The sequence below is a fragment of the Pelecanus crispus genome, chromosome 2 (genome assembly GCF_030463565.1).
Source record: "Pelecanus crispus isolate bPelCri1 chromosome 2, bPelCri1.pri, whole genome shotgun sequence".
Lineage (NCBI taxonomy): Eukaryota > Metazoa > Chordata > Aves > Pelecaniformes > Pelecanidae > Pelecanus > Pelecanus crispus.
Genome location: NC_134644.1, coordinates 70,510,463 through 70,530,725, shown reverse-complemented (window position 1 = coordinate 70,530,725; position 20,263 = coordinate 70,510,463). Strand labels below are relative to the sequence as shown.

Genomic DNA, 20,263 nt, shown 5'->3' with positions numbered 1-20,263 from the left:
GAGTTAAAAACAGCTGCCATGATTTTAGCTGCAGGGTGGTTGGCTGCTTACATTTAGCAAACAGCATCTGCTTGAGCATGTTATTCTGACTCTTTGAGGTACCTGTTAAGGTTTGTTAACCTGGAGCAGAATTTGGCTAAATGTGGCAGCTGATGTACCTGATTAATTGTGTTAAAAGGCATTTCTAGCTAAAAACATGATAGATGAAATAGGTGTGACAATCCTTAAAATATCAGCAGAACAAATATTACTGCTAAAAATTAAGTGCTTGGGGCCAAATATGACAATCCTTTATGTGCAACTTCAGTCTTTACATTCAGTAGTTGACATAGTCCAGCTCAAGCATCTTCTTACAGCGTGGAAGAGAACAGCAGTGAGTTTATTTTGCAGTAGTGCAAACACAGGTTGGTCTCACCATACAGTGCTAATCATTTTATTTTGCTCAAAGGACTTGACATTAATATTTCCTTTCTTTTTTTCACACTTGGGCCTTTGGAACTGTATGTTTTATAATGGAGCTAAGATGGGTAATTATGTCTATGTCAAGGATGACAGCCTTGCCTTTGAACTTTGCTTCTGATATATTTTCTAGTGATGAAACCAAGGATAAAATTACACTGACAAACAGTATCCTTATCGGCAACGCTGTAGCCTTTGACTCTGTTGTAGTAGGTTTCCTAAAGCGTGTATGCTAGTATACTTTATACCACCTTAGAAGTTAGATTGTGTGGAAATGCAGTGTATTAGCTAGAAACAGGGGCTGTGGGTATTCCATGTTTTATGCGAGCTCTGTTAGACAACAGGAAATACAAATACTCTACTCCAGGTGTCAGAAGATCTCAGGTTTACAATTACTATTTGTAAGAAAGGTCTAGATTCTACTCATATTTTTAAAATAGGTTTTAATACAAACCATTAAGTCCCTGATAGCATTTTAAAAAAAAAGGTAGGCAAATTCAGTCTTGGTAATGGAGTTGCATACGCTTATAACAAGGCTTATGTCACTTCAGCTGCACCTGTTAAAAATGTAAACAAGTACCTGGATCCAGTGATAAAGACACTGTTAGTCTGATGCAAAGTCTGCTAGGTTCACAAGGAGTCTTTCCACTAATTTCAGCAGACACACTGGTCTGATGAGGCCTGATCATCCACTGGTTTTGGATCAGGCCCAGCATTGGGACTACCCTCCTCCACATGGGAAAGCATGAGGAGGAAGCAGCTGGTATGAGGTCATGTGTGTGCACAGTCCAGAGAGCAGTCCTCTGGGTTCCAGAAACTGTAGATCCAACCTGGTTCTGTGACCCACCTAAACAGCCCAGGCATTTTTTCTGTGTCTGTGTTCCTTCAAAGATTCAGGGATCTTTGCTACTGCTCTCAGTTATATAGTACAGATACAGTCTGACCTTTGGATATGTCCTTCGTCTGCATCCATGTACTTGAACTCAGGTCAGGGTAAAAGGCAAATCTGTGTGTCTAGATTATGAGAGAGTGACATGCCTCCAGAAGCTGTTAGGTTGGAGCAAATTGCCTTTTGGTGTCACTGGTTACTCTCTGCACTCTTTCTGTAAAGACAACTAATGCATCTGAAAGAAGGCTCCTAACCTAAAAGTTACAGATGAGTATAATAAGATAAATTATATGAATCTGGGCCTTTCTCTGCCTCAGCCTCCATTCCCATTTGTAAGATATAAATACTGGGTTTGTGCTTTAATAATTAAACCAAATGTAATAGACCTCCAAGCAGGTAGGTTCTTTTCTTTCCTCTGTACTTCACCCCTTGTGAGCAGCGGAAAAGTATTTGGGATCCCACAGGTTTGAGATTCCACCCTGCCTAGTTCATATGGGGTGAAGGTGAGGGATGTTTCTCTTGCACTACACATACCTGACAGTGATCTGGAGAAAAGTAGTGCCATTTGGGGTCAGATGAGCAGGCTTAAGTCACAATATCTGTCACTTCACAGCTGCAGTATCAAAATGGCTCCCATGAATGCCATTTCTATACTGGTAACTCTGCTTTTAGGAACTTCTCCAACTGCTGCCCTTCTACTGTCAACATCATGTTTCTTTCTGCTCTCCTTTTCTGTCTAATGAATAAACCCTTCTCCTCCTACCCATTTCTAGAGAGCTTTGCCTTTTTTTTCCAGTCCATTTTGAGCTTCATGATCTTCCACTGTTACTGATGGCTGTGCTAAAGACACAATAGGGAAATCCAATGCCAAAATGGTGTTTTGTATCTACAGTTACGCTATTTTCAGTAGTGAAGTAGTGAGGTAATTACATGCAAAAAAAAATATAATTAAAAGAAGAAAAAACCACTACTATTGTAATCTGTAGTCTTGAAACAATCATATATTGATTTACGGGATGAATTTTACAACACACTGATATTTCTCAACTGGGCCCTGAAGCTACTTAGTGGGACTCTACAGCTACCTGTAAATTCTATAACTATTCCAATTATGACATATAGTAATAAATGGCAACAAATGCAAAGTATAGCACAGCTCATAACTCTAGAATTATAGAAATACCATCTCAATATATGGTATTCTACTACTTTCTTTTTTGAGACAAAATACAGCTAATATTAAAGCTGTTTCTGTACCACACCTTCCAGTGTCCCAGGTCTAGCAAACATGGACATAAACAGGATGAATTCTGGATGCTCCCCAATATCCAGTGGCTTAGTAGCAATACATGTTTGAAACAAAATTATGCAGGTGCAACATAGTGCTCTGCTGGCTTAAAGGTACTTAAAATAACATAGCGTTTACCTATTGATTTAAGGGAATAAAAGGGCATTTTTATTCTAACATAACTGCAGCAGGGGGACATGAATTTATCAGAGATAATTGAATGGGAACAAAACCTGTGGCTGTAAGCCCATATTCTGCTCTTAACTGTAACTGTAGGTTCAGATAAATCCATTAAGAGTTGGGGATGAGCTGTAAATACAGAATTTGGCTACAAGCTTCTTGTTTTGCTTTTCTGTAGTGGATAGCTGCAAGCTTCTACCCCAGTCTCACTGAAGTTCAGATATTTGCTGAGCCTCCTGACTTGTTTTACTCAAATGAAAATCCTGATTCTTCTTTACTGCCTTTTGCTGCCACCTTTTGCAAATAGGTTTCATTTGTCTCAGAGCCTATGCTAAAAGAGCAAGTGTTTTGGTCTCTGTACATTACTGTCTGGTATGTTACTAGAAAACTGCAGCCAGACTGCAGCTCCACATGCTGTGTGGGGAGAATTAACAGGCTTTTTTGCATTTGCCAAATCTTCCTTTGAGAATGGGAAGTGCAAAACTACAGTTCTATTCATTAGATTCACTTCTGGGATGCATCCTGCTATCCAAGACTGATAAGCTGATTGCTGACCACCTTAGATTCTCCATCTGCTTTCTAGGTCACTTATCCCATGGCTCTTTTCAAGTAGGTCTGGTATCTGTGTAGAGATCTTATACTGTCCTTCAAGCTTACTATTTTCCTTTTTTACTCTTGAATAATGGCTTATGCAATTTACTTGTGGTTGAGGTTCCTTTATGTGTATGTATATGTGAATATAAAACATCTAATATAAAATATTAGATTCACAATCAAAAAATCATTAGCTTTGGCCAGAAAAAAAATATGTTCACTTTTCAAACTATTAGGAAGGGGCAAAATCTATCAGGCAAAGCATTTAAAAGTTTCTAAGGGAAATAGTTTCTGGATAAGGAGATAGTGTTTCTGTTTATAAACATAGCTTCTATACTTTCTAAAAGTAAGTAATTGCATGTGTACATCCCGTGGTTTTATATGCAACCAGGAAACTTCATCTCCTCCCATGACCAGAGTGTATGGGCTGCTGGTAAAATGCAGGTCATCTCAGGGTGAAATGCAACAGAATCTGGGGATGACTTGGTCCTTGACAGGTAGGCTGAGCTAGGAGCCAGCTCCATGTGTCTCATCACTGCTTACCTTCAGGCAGACTGGGAGCTTGTTTTCAGCTTCTCTAAATACTTGTTCAAAAAACATATCTGGGGACTGACTCACACCTGTTGTCCCTAACGTATTTACAAGAAGATGGGCTGGTTTTAGCTCCTGTCCCCTGTAAACGTCTGCAGTGTTAGACTGCCATAGATGGTATCAGTTCTCCCCATGTTGTGTTGAAAATTAAGTGACCATTGAACAAGCTAGCTTTGCTTAATGCTGTCTGGGGACGTCATCTTAAGGAACTTTCCTGATGCAGAGATGTCATCACAAGGAAGGGCCTTGGGAATACCAGCAGTGGGAGCCCTAGTGGATGAAAGGCTGTGTAGGTAGAAAGAAGTATCTCACCACGAGAGAGATATTCTTCCAGACATATTATTTACACCTGTTGTGGTAGAAGGTGGAAAAGTGAAGTATGAGACACAAATTCAATCTGTTCTTAGTGAGGTTTCAAGACTGTTTGCCTCATCTCCAAGGGCAAGTCCTGCCTGACCAACCAAGTGGCTTTCTATGAAGGAGTGACTGCATCAGTGGACAAGGGAAAACCAATGGATGTCATCTATTTGGACTTCTGTAAAGCCTTTGACACAGTCCCCCACAACATCCTTCCCTCTAAATTGGGGAGATATGGGTTTGATGGGTGGACTGTTCAGTGGATAAGGAATTGGCTGGATGGTCACATCCAGAGGGTTGTGGTCAGCAGCTCGATTTCCACATGGAGACTGGTGACAAGTGGAGTCCCTCAGGGGTCCGTAATGGGACCAGTGCTGTTTAACATCTTCATCAATGACATAGACAGAGGCACTGAGTGCACCCTTAGCAAGTTTGCAGATGACACCAAGCTGAGTGGTGCAGCTGACATGCTAGAAGGACAAGACATCATCCAGAGGGACCTGGACAAGCTGGAGAGGTGGGCCTGTGTGAACCTCATGAGGTTCAACAAGGTCAAGTGCAAGGTCCTGCACCTGGGACGGGGCAACCCCCGGTATCAGTACAGGCTGGGGGATGAAGGGATTGAGAGCAGCTCTGTGGAGAAGGACTTGGGGGATGAAAAGCTGGACATGAGCCAACAATGTGCGCTCGCAGCCCAGAAAGCCAACCAAATCATGGGCTGCATCAAAAGAAGCGTGGCCAGCAGGTCAAGGAAGGTGATTCTGCCTCTCTACTCTGCTCTGGTAAGACCTCATCTGGAGTACTGCGTCCAGCTCTGGGGCCCTCAGCATAAGAAGGACATGGAACTGTTGGAGCGGGTCCAGAGGAGGGCCACAAAAATGATCCGAGGGCTGGAGCACCTCTCCTACGAGGACAGGCTGAGAGAGTTGGGGTTGTTCAGCCTGGAGAAGAGAAGGCAGCAGGGAGACCTTACTGCAGCCTTTCAGTACTTAAAGGGGGCCTACAGGAAAGGATAGGGAGAATATTTCTAGCAAGGCCTGTTGTGACAGGACAAGGAACAATGGATTTAAATTAAAGAAGAATAGATTTAGACTAGACATAAGAAAGAAATTTTTTACAATGAGGGTGGTGAGGCACTGGAACAGGTTTCCCAGAGAGGTAGTGGAGGCCCCATCCCTAGAAACATTCAAGGTCAGGTTGGATGGGGCTCTGAGCAACCTGATCTAGTTGAAGATGTCACTGCCCATGGCAGGGGAGTTGGGCTAGATGATCTCTAAAGGTCCCTTCCAATCCAAAGCATTCTATGATTCTATGATCTGTACTGTTCTACCACAAGACCTCTGTTTTCCGCACTACTTTTTTATTTGATAGAGTTAACCTGAGAACCATGGTAGACTGGTGTGTGAGGTAGATAAAGAAAGGAACTGCAGAAGAGTGGTTCCAAATACATCCTCTCTTTTACCCAGGATCTGAAGATTTTCAGCAAAGAAGAATGAAGAGAGGGCCTAGGATGCATTGGATCAAGAAAGTGATTTAAAAAATCTGACTTTTTCAGATCATGAAGATCTTTTTTCATGTCTGCTGAGAAAGCCAGCAGTTACTTAGTCATAAACTGGAGTTTACCAGTGATTATAGTTTTACATGATGTAACTACATTAAGACATACCCTAGCATTTTGTTTGCTTCTGCATAATATAAATATTCTCAAAAGGGTGAAAATGTACACCAATAAGAAGAACTGAGACTTTTAGATAAAATGAGAGACTTAAAAATGTGAGGTTAGAGGAGATTGTAAAGGGAGGAAAGGCTTTAGATTTGAGTGGAGCTCTGTATAGATTCAGATCTGAATCACTCGTTATGACTGAAAGTGTTACCTTTTTTTTGTTTGGTTTTACTTCTTAGAAGGAGAAAATTGGTAGAAGTTCTGTATCTGGTATGCTGCTAGACTATGCCTTCCCAAGGCTCTAGTTAAATTTGGGTGTAGATACTTAGCTGTTGTCATTGCTCCTTCATTGCCAGGAAGGAGTTGTCTCTCTGGGCATGTTTGGCAGAGATTCTTAATTCTGTGTGTTTGTCAAAGCAAAAATACTCTCATTTAAAAACTGAATTTTGATTGCTGAAGAGTATTTGTTATGTACACAGTGCAACTAAGGAGATAAATCTGAGAATAAGGGCATAAATAACATCTAACATCTGTTGTAGAAGCAGGTAACTGCAAGGGCTAAAGCAAATCCACTGTAATTTTTATCCTGTATTTGTGAAACTGTGTCATGCTGTTTGTAGAGAACTTTTGCTGTTGTCTTAGTGTGTAAGGATAAAGGATCTCAGCTTATTTGAGAAACAAAAGGTTGCTCAGTCTTTACTGAATCCACTCTGCAAGCACATTCAGCACTTTTCTTTGTAGTTTATGGACAGCTGAAGTAAAATACATGATGCAGGAACTACTTGTTACCACTAGATTTGTTTACATGCACCTTTCTTTAGTATACGAGTAACCTCAGTTAGTCAAAGGATAAAGAATGACATGTGTACTTAGCTAGATGTGTTTAAGCACTAACTGAACTGGAGCCTAAAGGATTAGATGTATGTTACTGGTATTATAACACTGCATTACAGTTTTTATAGGCCTTTCTTAAATCATTTAAATTAAATGGGCTGTGTACCTCAAGAATAAATAACATGTTTTTTCTCACACACTTTACAGAACGAGGCTCAAAAGGACATCTTGACCTCACAGAGTTAATAGGAGTTCCTCTTCCTCCTTCCGTCTACTTTGTCACCGGCTATGGAGGGTTTCCAGCTTACAGCTTTGGTCCAGATGCTAACATCGGTCGATTGACAAGTGCTATAATACCATTGCCTTTCTATAGAGATTTCGCTATCGTAGTTACAGTGAAACCAAACAGTGATCGTGGAGGAGTGCTATTTGCAATAACAGATGCCTTCCAGAAAACTATTTACCTGGGAATGAGACTTTCACCTGTTGACGACAGCACCCAGAGAATAATTATGTACTACACAGAGCCTGGTTCCCATATCTCCCGAGAGGCTGCTTCATTTAAAGTGCCAGTGATGACTAACAGGTGGAATAGGTTTACAGTGACCGTTCAGGGAAAGGATGTTGCTTTGTTCATGGACTGTGAAGAATATCAGAGAGTTCATTTTCAAAGGTCAGCCCAAGCCTTGGTATTTGAATCTGGCTCTGGGATATTTGTTGGTAATGCGGGAGCCACAGGATTGGAAAAGTTCACAGTAAGTATTGTCTGATAAAATCACATGCCTCAGTGTTTTAGGCATGTACTCTCTACCCAAGAAAATCTGCTTACAATGGTTATATCCCAAATGAGGTTACAAATTATATAGCTTGTATTTTCCATACCTGGCTAGGGTTTAGGGCAGTGCAGATATATAAACTCTGACTTAAAAATGCAAACGTTCCTAGAATCTCGGAGGTTTATTAATGGTCCAGACATTAAGCTCAATGCTCAGTTTGAATACTAGGAATTTAAAAGTAAATATACCACATAACTTTATATGACCTTTTTATGAAGAGCAGATTTCAGAGTATCCATTTGTTTAACTTCTGAGAATAATACCTTAGTAGAAAGTCAGTATTTTAAACTCTTATTAGCTAGGTATGTTTACTTCACATTCAACATCAGGAAGAGAATGATCTCATCAAAGAAAAAGATAGTTGGAAGACAGAGCTGTATTTCTACAATTTTTATATTACTTGAAGCTTATCAGATGCTTTAGAATAATAGAATGGACCGAAACCACTACTACAACGCTCCCAAGCTTTCTTAGCTTGAGTGCAAGCACCCTTCCTGCTGCATCCCAGCTGGAATTCTTAGTCATTGAGATTCCAAATGGAAATGTGAAAGCTGTCAATATGCATGAGATTGACTCATTGTCAAACTGAAAGGGAAATATCACACTTTTTCTGTCTCGTTTTTGTACTTCCCTTGTACTTCAAAACTTGTACAGTATTTTGTGAGATTCTCTTTCCCTAAATTAGTAATGCAGCAGCACAAAACTGAGTGGATTCTTTGCTTTAGAGAAAGAAGATGTTCTTTCCACAGTTCAGGTGTACTGCCAGGTTGGGAGCTCTATCTGGTAAGCAACAAGGATAATGTACTTTTATCATTTATCTGACTAGTCTAAGCACCTAGAATTACAGGAATATATTGATTAGCAGCAAATAAGTGGTGAAAAGGGATATGTAGGAAAGCTGCCTGCTGGCACTACCTTTCTTAGACAGTTGGGATGACTGGAGTATTGGGGATGCCTGACTAGTAAGTAGGAAAGAGAAACATTCAAGAAAATGAGACTACTTTGGTACCCCACCTGGAAAACACATACGTGATGATCAGTTGCTGAGATTATCACCAATGAATCTGTAAATATGGTGACAGGAATGCATGGTGGATTACACTGTAAGGCATTTCCACTGAGACAGACTGTTCTGTATGCTATATCAAGTACATAAATTTCAGCTAATATTCTGATTGCTTCAGTGCTATTGATTGTGACGTGTACTCTAGGTCTTGTGCCTTTATTTCTTCATGCGTCATATGCCACAATTGCTTTTGGGTAGAAAAACTAAATGGTTGATTCCTCCTCAAGATCTTTTTCTATGAAAAGAACTGTTTACATCAGTTGCCCAAAATAGAAACAATTCACAGCAGATTGTGCAAATGACTCTGAATGGATGTGAGTTGCTGCTTTGCTCTGGCTAATGGGAATTCGTGTGTCTAAGGCTTTGGTTGCCAGACTCAAAAGGACATAACTATCATCAGATTTTATGGAAAGAAAAGGAAAGTCTAGCCCTGGTGCTTGTAAAGAAAAGTAGAAACCAGACAACAACCAATTATAGCTGATTCAGTGACGATGCCAAATTCTGCAAAGCAGCTTTAACAGGGAAGGTAGCAGCAGGCACAGGACCCAGGGGGTCTACAATACTTCATACCTACTGTCCCAACCATGGCAGACTTGGCCATGACTTCCCTGGTTGGACTAATTGGCTAGCAGCAACACTTGCGAAACATTAGGGCTCTCCATTTTGCTTCCTTCACCATCCAGTGCAGCAGATTAGAGCAAGAGGAGAAAAATGTGTTCTCCAAATGTTATTCACTCATACTGTGAAAACAAAGCATCACTTCCAAGAGGCTGCTTAAGTGTCTGGTTGTGCCTCCTTTTATGTATAATTTTCCAGTGAATTGTTCAGTTAGTCTGTCATCATTCAATATCTGGGTTGCCCATTATTAAATTTTGAGAGAAATAAGATGGCTCAGTTCGCTGAGCTGTTATCTCAGATTGCCTGCAAACTCAGGAGGCACCAGCTGCATGAGTTTCATGGTCTTTGAAAGTACAGAAATTAGAGGATTGTCAAAGGTAGAATCTCAGATTCTATTCCTTTCTGAAATATTCTAGAAACCACCATAAATATTGCTTCAAAAGTACTTGATATTGCTTATAATTTCCCAATGCTTCTAGGACAGGGTGAGAGGACCGCTGCAGAGAGGAAACAGTGAGTGGAAAGTCAGACATAGCAATGTATACAAATGGTAGCTACTCCTCCTCTGGAGTTAGTATTTTGTGGTGGCATTAAGTAACAGCAAAGCATAATACTTTTCTCATCTCAACAGTTGTTGCAGTTTTCCTTACGAAGACTCAGGCTTTCTATACCCCTGAGTGAGCAGATCTGCTGTGTGTGGTAGTACTCAGCAGACAGAGCACAACCAAGATATCCTTGCGTGTTGTAAATGTTCTAGCTCCTTGAAGAGAAGTCACTGGTCTGAGAAGTATTCTGTGTCTGTCTAGAGATAAAGACTAAATCTGTCAGCTTCTTCAGGCTCTTCTCTACAGAAAATACAAAAGCAGAGAAACAAAACACACAGTCAACAAAACAGGAAGAGGCAGGTCATGTGTGTTAGGTAAGATGGCTCTTGATTTGAATATCCAGCTTTTTGTCCTACTTGTGCATCATGCCTAACTCTGTGAGACCTCATAACAAGGAAACATCCCCAATGTATTTCTTAAAACACTTTTGAGTCTTTGTAATCTGAGAAACAAGACTTAAATGTTTAAATTGAAATTGTTGCTGCTCCTTTATTATGTCAGGCTGAGAAACACAATTTGTAACTGAAAAAAGAAACATTTGTTATCAGAAAATCCAACTCCTTTCTTTCACTTTAAAAAGTTTTAAGCTGCTTTCTTCTTGACCCACTTCATCACTTACTGGTATTTACTTCCCATTCTTTGTCTCCATTTTTAGGGGTTTCCACATGTCATATTTTTGGAGCTGCAATGCACGTCTTAACTAGAAAAAGCAGACAGTGCTTAACAGACTCTAGGACATAATCTAGGACTAGATCCTTCAGTTGGGGCACTAACAATATAGTGTAGCAATTGTATTGTCATTGGGACATGACAGTTAGTGTATTCTGGCAGCTTCAATTTTTTCTACATTTTGCAAAAAGAAAACATAAGAACTAATTTACATTTTTAAACTGGGTTTATGAAAATAAAATTTTATGCTTCAGATCATTTTCCAAGCAAATCAGAACAAAGTCTGGGATTTTGTGTTGATTTGTTTAATTCCCACCCTCCCCACCACCACCTTCTTCACACATGCTACTTAAAATATTACTTACTTGAACTGTTTTTGTTGTTTCATGTAGGGCTCAATTCAACATCTGACAATCAAATCTGAGCCAAAGGCTACTGAAGATCATTGTGAAGATGATGATCCTTATGTGAGTATTCTTATAAACACTTCTTTATCTATCCTCAGTGCCTCAGAGATTTCAAAGTCATTTGCCATTAGACATTTTTCATAAGACTAAATGTAGTATTTCTTCTTGGGAACATAGTATCATACTTAAAACTATCTGTGTAGGGGAATCACTTTTTTTGACTACATAGTCCCTAAATGTGTGATTTTTGAAAAAGCATCATTTTCTTTTGTCTATAACACCTTTGAGAAAATGAACTATGACTTATTTTTCTGAAGGGTCATTTTCATGAAATGCTCCAAGTACTGAAATAGGTTAACATCAGAATGACACTGAGGCTTCACCAACTGAAAAAAAAAAAAAAAAAAAAAAAAAAAACCCAAAACCCAAAAACTGCATTGAAGTAGCCAGTTCCTTGGCAATCATACTTTTTCCCCTGACTTTTATGAACGTGCTATCATGATTGGGTTTTACACAGGCTTCAGGGGACTTCAGCGGCAATGGCAGCATTCAAGAACATGAAGGTATTTCTGAGACACAAGAAGTCCTTGCACCTTCTCATCTTCCCATAAGGGTAAATTTATTTGATTTATTTGCTTTACATTTCTGGTTTAATATTACTTTTTTAGATAGCAAGGTCTGAATTTTGTCACTAGTTTTTCATATGTGGCAACTTCCAAAGGCACTGTGACAACAACATGCACCCATCCATAAGAATGACTGCACCATGCCAGATCAAAAATCTGGTATATTTGACAACAATCAGCAACCAGTACTTTGGGAAGAGTATAATAACAGATCAGGAACATAAATATAACACTTACTGGGAACACTCTTTTACTCTGCAACAATTTCCATCTCAGGAAATGCTTGAGCCACGAGTGTATCTGTTTGTGTTTAGAGGACCTCAGCTGAGTTTTTTGCCCTTGAATTTCTTGCTTTGTTTTTTTAACCCATGGCAATTTTACCATCCTCATGTTCCTGCTGCAGAGTTTCTTAGCTTATGTAATGACAATGTTCTATGAAGGACTTTCACCTTTTGCTTGCCCTTCTGAACATGCTAACTACAGCTTTTATTTGGTGGTTACTCTACTGGAAGACAGAGTAAACAGTTGTTCCTTAGTCACCATAACATTTGTGATTTTAGAGATTCCTATCACATCATGTTCTCTCCCTCTTTTTGTGCCAGACTGAAATAAATGTTCTAGTCCATTCCTCACAATGAAGCTTTCCATGCAGCTTATACCAAACATTCTTCTTTTATCCAGGTTCTCATTGATTTCTTTGGAGAAAATCAGTAGGTTTTTGAGAAACAACTTTACAGAAACCATGCTCACATTTCCGTGATTCTTCAGCTCTTTCATTGTTGAATCCTTCAGAACTCATGGGTTAATACTGTTTGGTTGTGATGATTTGTTGCCGTTCACTTAGTCAGTGTGTTTCCTACCCTTTTCTTACAAAGACTTCAGTTTTAGACATATCCTCTGCTGAGTTTCCCAAGAATAATCTTTTGCAGGAATTTTAACTCTTCCATGGGCGACAAGAATGTAAAAAACTTTTTTTTTTTTTTTTCTGCTATGGCTTAAAATTCTCTGAACACTCTTTTTACAACTTAATTGTGCATTGACCTGGCTTCCTGCTCCTGATGTGTTTGAAAAGAGATTTATTATTAATGTTTATGCCTTTTACATATAGCTCATTAAACTCTTTTTGTCCTGCCTTGTGCTTTTCACAGAATCACAGACTAGCTGAGTTTGAAAGCTGACAATCTCTGAAGGTTGTACTGTCCAACTCCCTTCTCAAGGCAGAGTCAAGTACAGCAGGTTGCTCAGTGAGCAGGTTGCTCTGTACCAGCGGGTTTTGGATTTCCTCAAGGATGGAGACTCCACTGCCTCTCTGTCCCAGTGTAGTTTTTTTCTGATGTAGAACCAGAATTTCTTGTATTTTAATTTGTGTCCATTGTCTCTTTTCCCTTCACTGGCTACCACTGAGAATGGTCTGGCTCTGTCTTCTTTACTCCCTCCTATCAGGATTTTGTACACATTGATAAGATTGCACTGAGCCCTCTCTTTTTGAGGCAGCCCTCACTCTCTTGTCTTCTTCTCATAGGTCAAAAGCCCTAGTTCCTTAATGATGGTCCTTTGATGGACTTGGTCCAATATGTCCATGCACTGGTAAGCCCAGACCTGGACACAGTACTCAAGACGGGGGTCTCACCATTGCTTAATACACAAGGATCACCTCCCTCAACCTGCTGGTGATACTCTTCCTAATGCAGACCAGGATGCTGCTGGCTCTTCTTCCACTTGTCTACCAGCATCCTTTCCTGCAAAGCTGCTTTCCAGCCAGTTGGCCCCCAGCCAGTACTGTTGCATGGGGTAATTCCTCACCAGAGGCAGGACTTGCATTTTACTTTGCTGAACTTCGGAGATTCTTGTTTGCTTATTTCTGCAGCCAGCTGGGGTTCTTCTGAATGGCAGCAAAATCACCTGGTGCCTTGATGACTCCTCTCCATTTTGCATCACACCACAAATTTTAACCTATGAAATCTTATTGTGCTTTCACTTTTTCTCATTTGGATACAACTGCAGCTAATTCAGGAAGGATGTCTAACTTATCTAGTCTATTCAGAAAAAAATAAATTCTTTTAGCTATTGCTTTAAGTTTCTGTTTAATAATCTTTGTAATTACTACACTGTTCAAAATTACACACAGCAATAGTAGAATTTTTGGCTTTTATTCCTCCTTCTGCAAGATGTCATTGTTTAACCCCAGCTGGCAACTAAGTACTCCTCACAGCTGCTGTCTCACTCCCCCCACAGTGGGATGGGGAAGAGAATCGGAAGAGTAAAAGTGAGAAAACTCATGGGTTGAGATAAAGACAGTTTAACAGATAAAGCAAAAGCTGCACATGCAAGCAAAGCAAAATAAGGAATTCATTCACTACTTTCCATCGGCAGGCAGGTGTTCAGCCATCTCCAGGAAAGCAGGGTTCCATCATGTGTAACAGTTACTTGGGAAAACAAAAACCATCACTCTGAATGCCCCCTGCTTCCTTCTTCCCTCGGCTTTATATGCTGAGCATGACATCATATGGTATGGAATATCCCTTTGGTCAGTTGGGGTCAGCTGTCCCAGCTGTGTCCCCCCCCACCTTCTTGTGTACCCCCAGACTACTCGCTGGTGGGGTGGTGTGAGAAGCAGAAAAGGCCTTGAATCCGTGTAAGCAATGCTCAACAGTAACTAAAATGTCCCTATATTATCAACACTATTTTCAGCACAAACCCAAAACATAGCCCCATACTGGCTACTATGAAGAAAATTAACTCTATCCCAGCCAAAACCAGCACACAAGAATGTTGTTTCTCAGCATAATCTCAGCATATTATTCACTGCTGCAGAGTACAAAAGGTAGAAAATTTCTATTTTAATGAGCAAGTGTTATTGTTACATTGCTAAAAAATTAGTAACACATCTATGATTTACATGAAAAGGGGCCTGAAAGTGTAATAGCTATTGTTCATCACTATATACCAGGGAGTAAAAATGTGACATTTTCCTTTGATTTTCCAAACATATGACATCAGTCTTGGGTGCCAAAATGTCATTTCAAGATCTGACAATGTCAAGATAATACAGCAATGTCACACCTTCTTCAGAAGGCCTAGAAGTTGCCTACAGTTCACTTGAATTCCATAATTAAGCTAGAATCAATGCCCAGAAGGAAAAATGTCACAGAAAAAGTATAACAGAATATAATTTACTATTTGGTAATGATGAAGTTGTGGATGTCATAAATGAAAAGGCAAAGTATACCTTCTTCTGATGCACCTCTCAAAGACACACTTGCTCATCAATGATCATATCATTGCAAACATTTTTCCGTTCAGCTGTAATACTTTTACTTTATTTTAATTTCTCTACAAATTATTGTCTGTTTTGATATTATTTTAATTTTCTTGTTAAATCTTTTTAAGATTGTCTGGGACATTTAACCATGCTTTAAGTACACAAATAATTTTCTCTGAAGTGCTACACCACAATGTTAATAAAGTAAATATGTATATATGGCAGATTATCACCCTTCAAAAACAGGAAAGAAAGAAGCCTCTTCATAGCTCTTTTTTGTTCTACAGACACTTTTTTGGTGGCAGATTGTCAATTTCTTGGACTGTGTAGAAACAATCTTCATTGTGTCTGTGTGCAGTCCCAGTTACTACTACAGTAACTCTTTGTATAAGCCAATCACGGAATGGATGATGATACACAGGTTTCTGAGGCAAATAATCATAAGCCTGAAAGGCCAGTAAGTGACTATTTTCTTCAAAATGCAAGAACTTCATGTGAAAGTATTTCCTTGAATCACACATGTGTTTTTTCTAAAATGTCTGTGGACTGCAAAAGGCCATGCCAGCATTTCAATAAATATGTAGTGTCCTTTAGCAAAATGTTTAATGCTATTGCCAGATTAGAAAAGCCTAAATGCAAATGGCTCACGGAATTTGTACGCCTTCCAGAGTGACTGCCCATAGAGTTTTAATGGGTTTATTCTATAGAAACATTAAACAAGAGAGAGAAACAAATGACAATTCAACAATCAGTACAGTCACTCACAGATGTTTCTGAAAAAGTTTTTATTTATCTTCTACTCTGAAAAATAGCTGAATAAACTCTCCAAATCAGCACTTCGAAGTAAATTGCTATGCTGAGCTGGAATGAAACAAGTCAAAGGTCATACTTGAAAATGCAATCTCTGAATAAAGACACTTAGCCATGTTGATGGTGCATATCCTAATCAGTATTTTTCCTCTAAGTAGTTCAGTACTGTGCAGTAGGAATGGATAGCATTCTCTGGACTATTTCAGAATGTTTCCATTTAACAGGCCTTGTGAATCAGCAAAAAAGGCCTCAGTAAATCAGCAAAAAAAGATGGTTTAACATTTGTAGAAGAGGTGTCTCTTCATAAAGAAATTTTCTGTGGATTCCCTGCTAATTGATTATTCAGCCAAAAACTGTCCTTGGCATGTCTTATCTACAGGAATCTTCAGAAAAATATAGCCTGAACTACTTTGTATGTCAGAAAGACACTGCCAGAAAGGAAATGTAGGGACAACAGTTTTCATTAATGGTTCACAAGTGTTCAAGCCATTTCATGTGTGTTGCAGTACTGGGTTTGTGTGGCTTTTTTTCCCAGGAAAGTTTCATTAACCTTACATCTTTATGAACTAAAAATCATAAAAATACAGTCAAGGATCATAGAATATTTCAGATTGGAAGGAATGTCATCTAGTCCAACCTGTTGCTCAAAACAGGGTCATCAGTCAGGTCACATCACACTTTTCTCAGCTTTTTCCACTCTAGTCTTGGAAACATAGAGGATGTAGACTGCAACAACCTCATTGTACAGCCTGTTCCAATGCAGGTATGTCTTCATTGGTGAAAATGTTTCTCCTTATATCCAATCAGAGTCTCTCTTGTTTCACCTTAATGCCCATTGTCACTTGTCCTACTGCCGAGCACCACTGTGAAGAGCCTAGCTCCGCATCATTGATGAACCCTGTTGTATGTATTGGTAGGCTGCCACTAGGTGTCCCATAAGCCGCCTTTTCTCCAGGCTGAAGACCAGTTCCTTTAGCATTTCCTCACACGACAAATGCTCCACCCCTTGTCTGTCTTGTAAGCTATCTGCTGGGTTCACACTGGTTTATTGATAGCTGTCTTGTAATAGGGGGCAAAACCAGGCACAGTATTCTAGATGTTGTCTAACAAGTGCTGAATAAATGGGGATAATCTCTTCCCTAGACCTACAAGCATGTAGCCGGATTCCTGTTAACACAGCTTTCCTTGCTACCACAGCAAGCTGCTGGTTCATATTCAGCTTACTGCCCACTAAGATCTCCAGATCCTTCTCTTCAGAGCTGCTTCCTGGTTTGTCTGTCCCCAGCCGGTGTCACCACAAGGGGATCTTCCTTCCCAGGTGCAGGAATTTGTGTTTGTCCTTGCTGAGTTTCATAAGGTTCATGTTGGGATATTCCTCCATCCTCTCCATGTCCCTCTGGATGGCAGTCCTGCACTTGAACATATTAATTGATACACCTCCAACTCCCACTTTGGCATTATTTGCAAACTTTATAAGCAAGCACTCTGCTGCCTCCTCAAGTCATTGGTAAAGATATTAAACAGAACAGAACCCAGGATGGACCGATGAGTATGTCCCATTAAACACTATGCTCTGAGTTCCATCATCCAACTATTTTTTTACCCATCTTGTTGCTCTCCCATCCAGACTGTGATGTCCTAGCTTGGATACAAGAATATCATGAGAGACAGTGTTGAAACTTTGCTAAAATCAAGGTGGATGACATCCACTACTTTCTCCTCACCCACAAATCCAGTCAGTTTATCACAAAAGGCAATCAGGTTGGTCAGGCACAATTTACCCATCAGCATTCATGCTGATGGTTCCTAGTTACTTTCTTCTCCTTCATGTGCCTATAAACATATTCCAAGAAGACTTGCCTCATGATTTTTCCAGAGATCAAAGTGAGGCTGGCCAGTCTGTAGTGATGTGGATTGTTCTTTTGGCTTTAGAGTAACTGTAATAATCTAAGAGTAAATGAGTTTTGCCATTTTTAAACTAATTTTTTTTATTATCCACTCACTGATCACAAGAAATGTGAAAAGTTCTAAATTCTTTTCATGGGGATTCTAAAGTATGTTCTGGATTGCGTATTAGTATTTGGTGTTCTGTATTTGTCCTTGTTTCTTCATTCAGAGTTAAATACAAAATCCACTAACAGATTTTACCTTTCAATAACCTAGTCCCTCATTGTTTAATCTGCAGTCTTTACAGAAGTGACACACACACTTTATAAAAGTATTGACACAACCAAGCATGGAACCAGAATTGTCTCAGTAGTGACCGACAACAAAAGTTGCAAGTTGTAGTTGTAGAGGTTCAAGCTGGATTTCAGGAAGACTTTCTTCAATAGAATAATAGTGCAGCACTGGAACAGGTCACCAAAGAGGTCACCAAAGAGGATATCAAATCTCCATCCTTAGAAGTTTTCAACATTTGGTTAGACAAAGTCATGGCTGAGCTGATCTACTTACATGAGTGTTCTACTTACATGAGTGTTCTACTTACATGACCTCGAGAAGTTCCTCCCAACTAAAATTTCTTCCATGTGCCCATTCAGCCTGTGCGAATCGACTCAGTGACATGGGTTGGGCGCCATTTTTTCTCTATGTCTTTTCACGTCCCCTGTGGCTGGACATAGAGTGGACAGAATACCAAAGAAAATGTATCATTAGTGCAAGAGAATGAAGTCCAGCATGGAAAAAGTTACAATGAAGTTGCTCTTTCCCAAGGGAGTGATTCCTAAGTCACATTTACACAAGCTTTATCTTGCTGTTGTGCCTGTGGCGACAAAGGTTGCATTCAAGAAATTCCATTCTTACATTCTGAACAACATCCTGAACACAAAAGGCAGACATCAGAGACCAGAGAGCCTGGAAAGACCTGCTGTGGTCTTACAGAGGCCCAGAATGAAGGCTTGTCCCCAACAGTGTGAATACATCAGTGGCATCCTTTATATTTCCTAATAGACCAGGCAATGTGGTGCTTAACAAGTTCCTTGAAAATCATGTGTACAGCCTAAACATTTTGTTCTTAGGCTGCACAGTTGTCTCTCAGAAAATATGGAAGCCATTGTGTTCTCAGTTAAGGAATGCTAAAACAAGTGTTGATAGAAGGCCTACATAAGAAAAAAACAGCATGTAATGAAGAAACAGAGGATGTAGATTGAAGTATGGAATATCTCTTTCTACTATCACCTCAAAGGAAGTGATTAAGATCCCAGCACTTGCTGCACCCACATCAGACCTCTCTCCTATTACTGAGGGCTTTCTGTAAATTCTGGACCTTTCCTGAGGGAGGAAAATCTTCAGTGTCTGAATTGGGGTGTATGTATAGGTGCTAAGAACTGTCAAAGAAGCTGCCTAAACTACAAGGACACGGTCTAGGTGACACAGAGAGTCTTTTCCTTATCATCAGAGGACAGAAAATCTGGACAAATCAATATCTGTGAGTTTCCCAAGAAGCATTCTCTTCTGGGGAAAAGTTTTGAGATGGGCAGGACAGCAAAAAAATGTGCTGAATCTGGTTTTATGCACAGATGCAGGAATAACCTTTTCTAACTCTGGTTTTAGGTAGTTCTGAGTTCAGTCCCCTGCAGGAGCTAGATTGCAACTGGCTGTCCTCTCTGTAGTGTCCTCCTATTCATTAGCTGCAGATGAGAAAGCAAAGGGACTTAGTGCTTCACTGAATTCTGAGTTGCTGTACCTATACAAATACTGCTCTGTATATATATACAAATATACTAATATAGCTCTGTAAGGAAGACTGCTGTGGGCAGTCCACACGCAGTGGCATGCCGGTTTATTTTCTGTGGGGCAGGAGGAGATACTAAAATGCCCACTTGTAATCTCCTAATCCACTTCCCCGTTGGCTTTCTGCAGAAGGCGTACATGTGGACAAGTAGAGGATACCCATCCTACCATTCTTTTACTAGACACATCCTTTCAACTCCATTGGCTGATGCTAATCACTAGCCTTTGTGCGTGGTTATTAGATAGTGCTTCTTTATTCTACAGATATGTCTTCATGTCTAAACTGACTGGGATTATTTCAAGAGATTTGGGGGGGGGGGGGGGGTCCAGTTGCTTCACTAAAATATAAATGTACTTTTTTCATTATCCTAATTCATACAATTCTATCAAGACGGTAATCATTATTATCTATCAAGTTGACATTCTTATGAGTGTAGTGTCAGGTTTGGGTTGGTTTTGTACTATCTTCAAGTACATATCTCTATTTTTCCCATTGTTTTCTAGTGCAGACGGTTAGATTTAGGATATTTATTAATACTATGTGTGTGGGGGTCTATTTTATAGCTTTTTTTAATTATTTCTCAAGATGAAGCATTTAAATCTTTGTCCTACTGTTGCTTTATTTATCTTTGCAGTGAGAAATAAACATCAGGAATGCTTTAGAGACTGTACAATTGAGCACATTCTGAATTGTATGAATTATTTTCTACTGTTCATCTGAAGTATTCGTTATTCTGCATCAGAAGAGGGAAGTCACTGGACATTGCATTTAAAGGG

At 39.7% G+C, this 20,263-nt stretch overlaps 1 protein-coding gene across 1 annotated transcript in view; it reads left to right on the top strand.

Moving 5' to 3' along the window:
* The window catches only part of COL15A1 (collagen type XV alpha 1 chain), a 165,774-nt gene that overhangs the window by 48,969 nt on the left and 96,542 nt on the right, over positions 1 to 20,263 (top strand). The window contains exons 3-5 of the mRNA XM_075705876.1: positions 7,063 to 7,610; positions 11,042 to 11,116; positions 11,574 to 11,669. Of these exons, the coding sequence (XP_075561991.1) occupies positions 7,063 to 7,610; positions 11,042 to 11,116; positions 11,574 to 11,669 (719 nt within the window). The remainder of the gene's footprint in view (positions 1 to 7,062; positions 7,611 to 11,041; positions 11,117 to 11,573; positions 11,670 to 20,263) is intronic.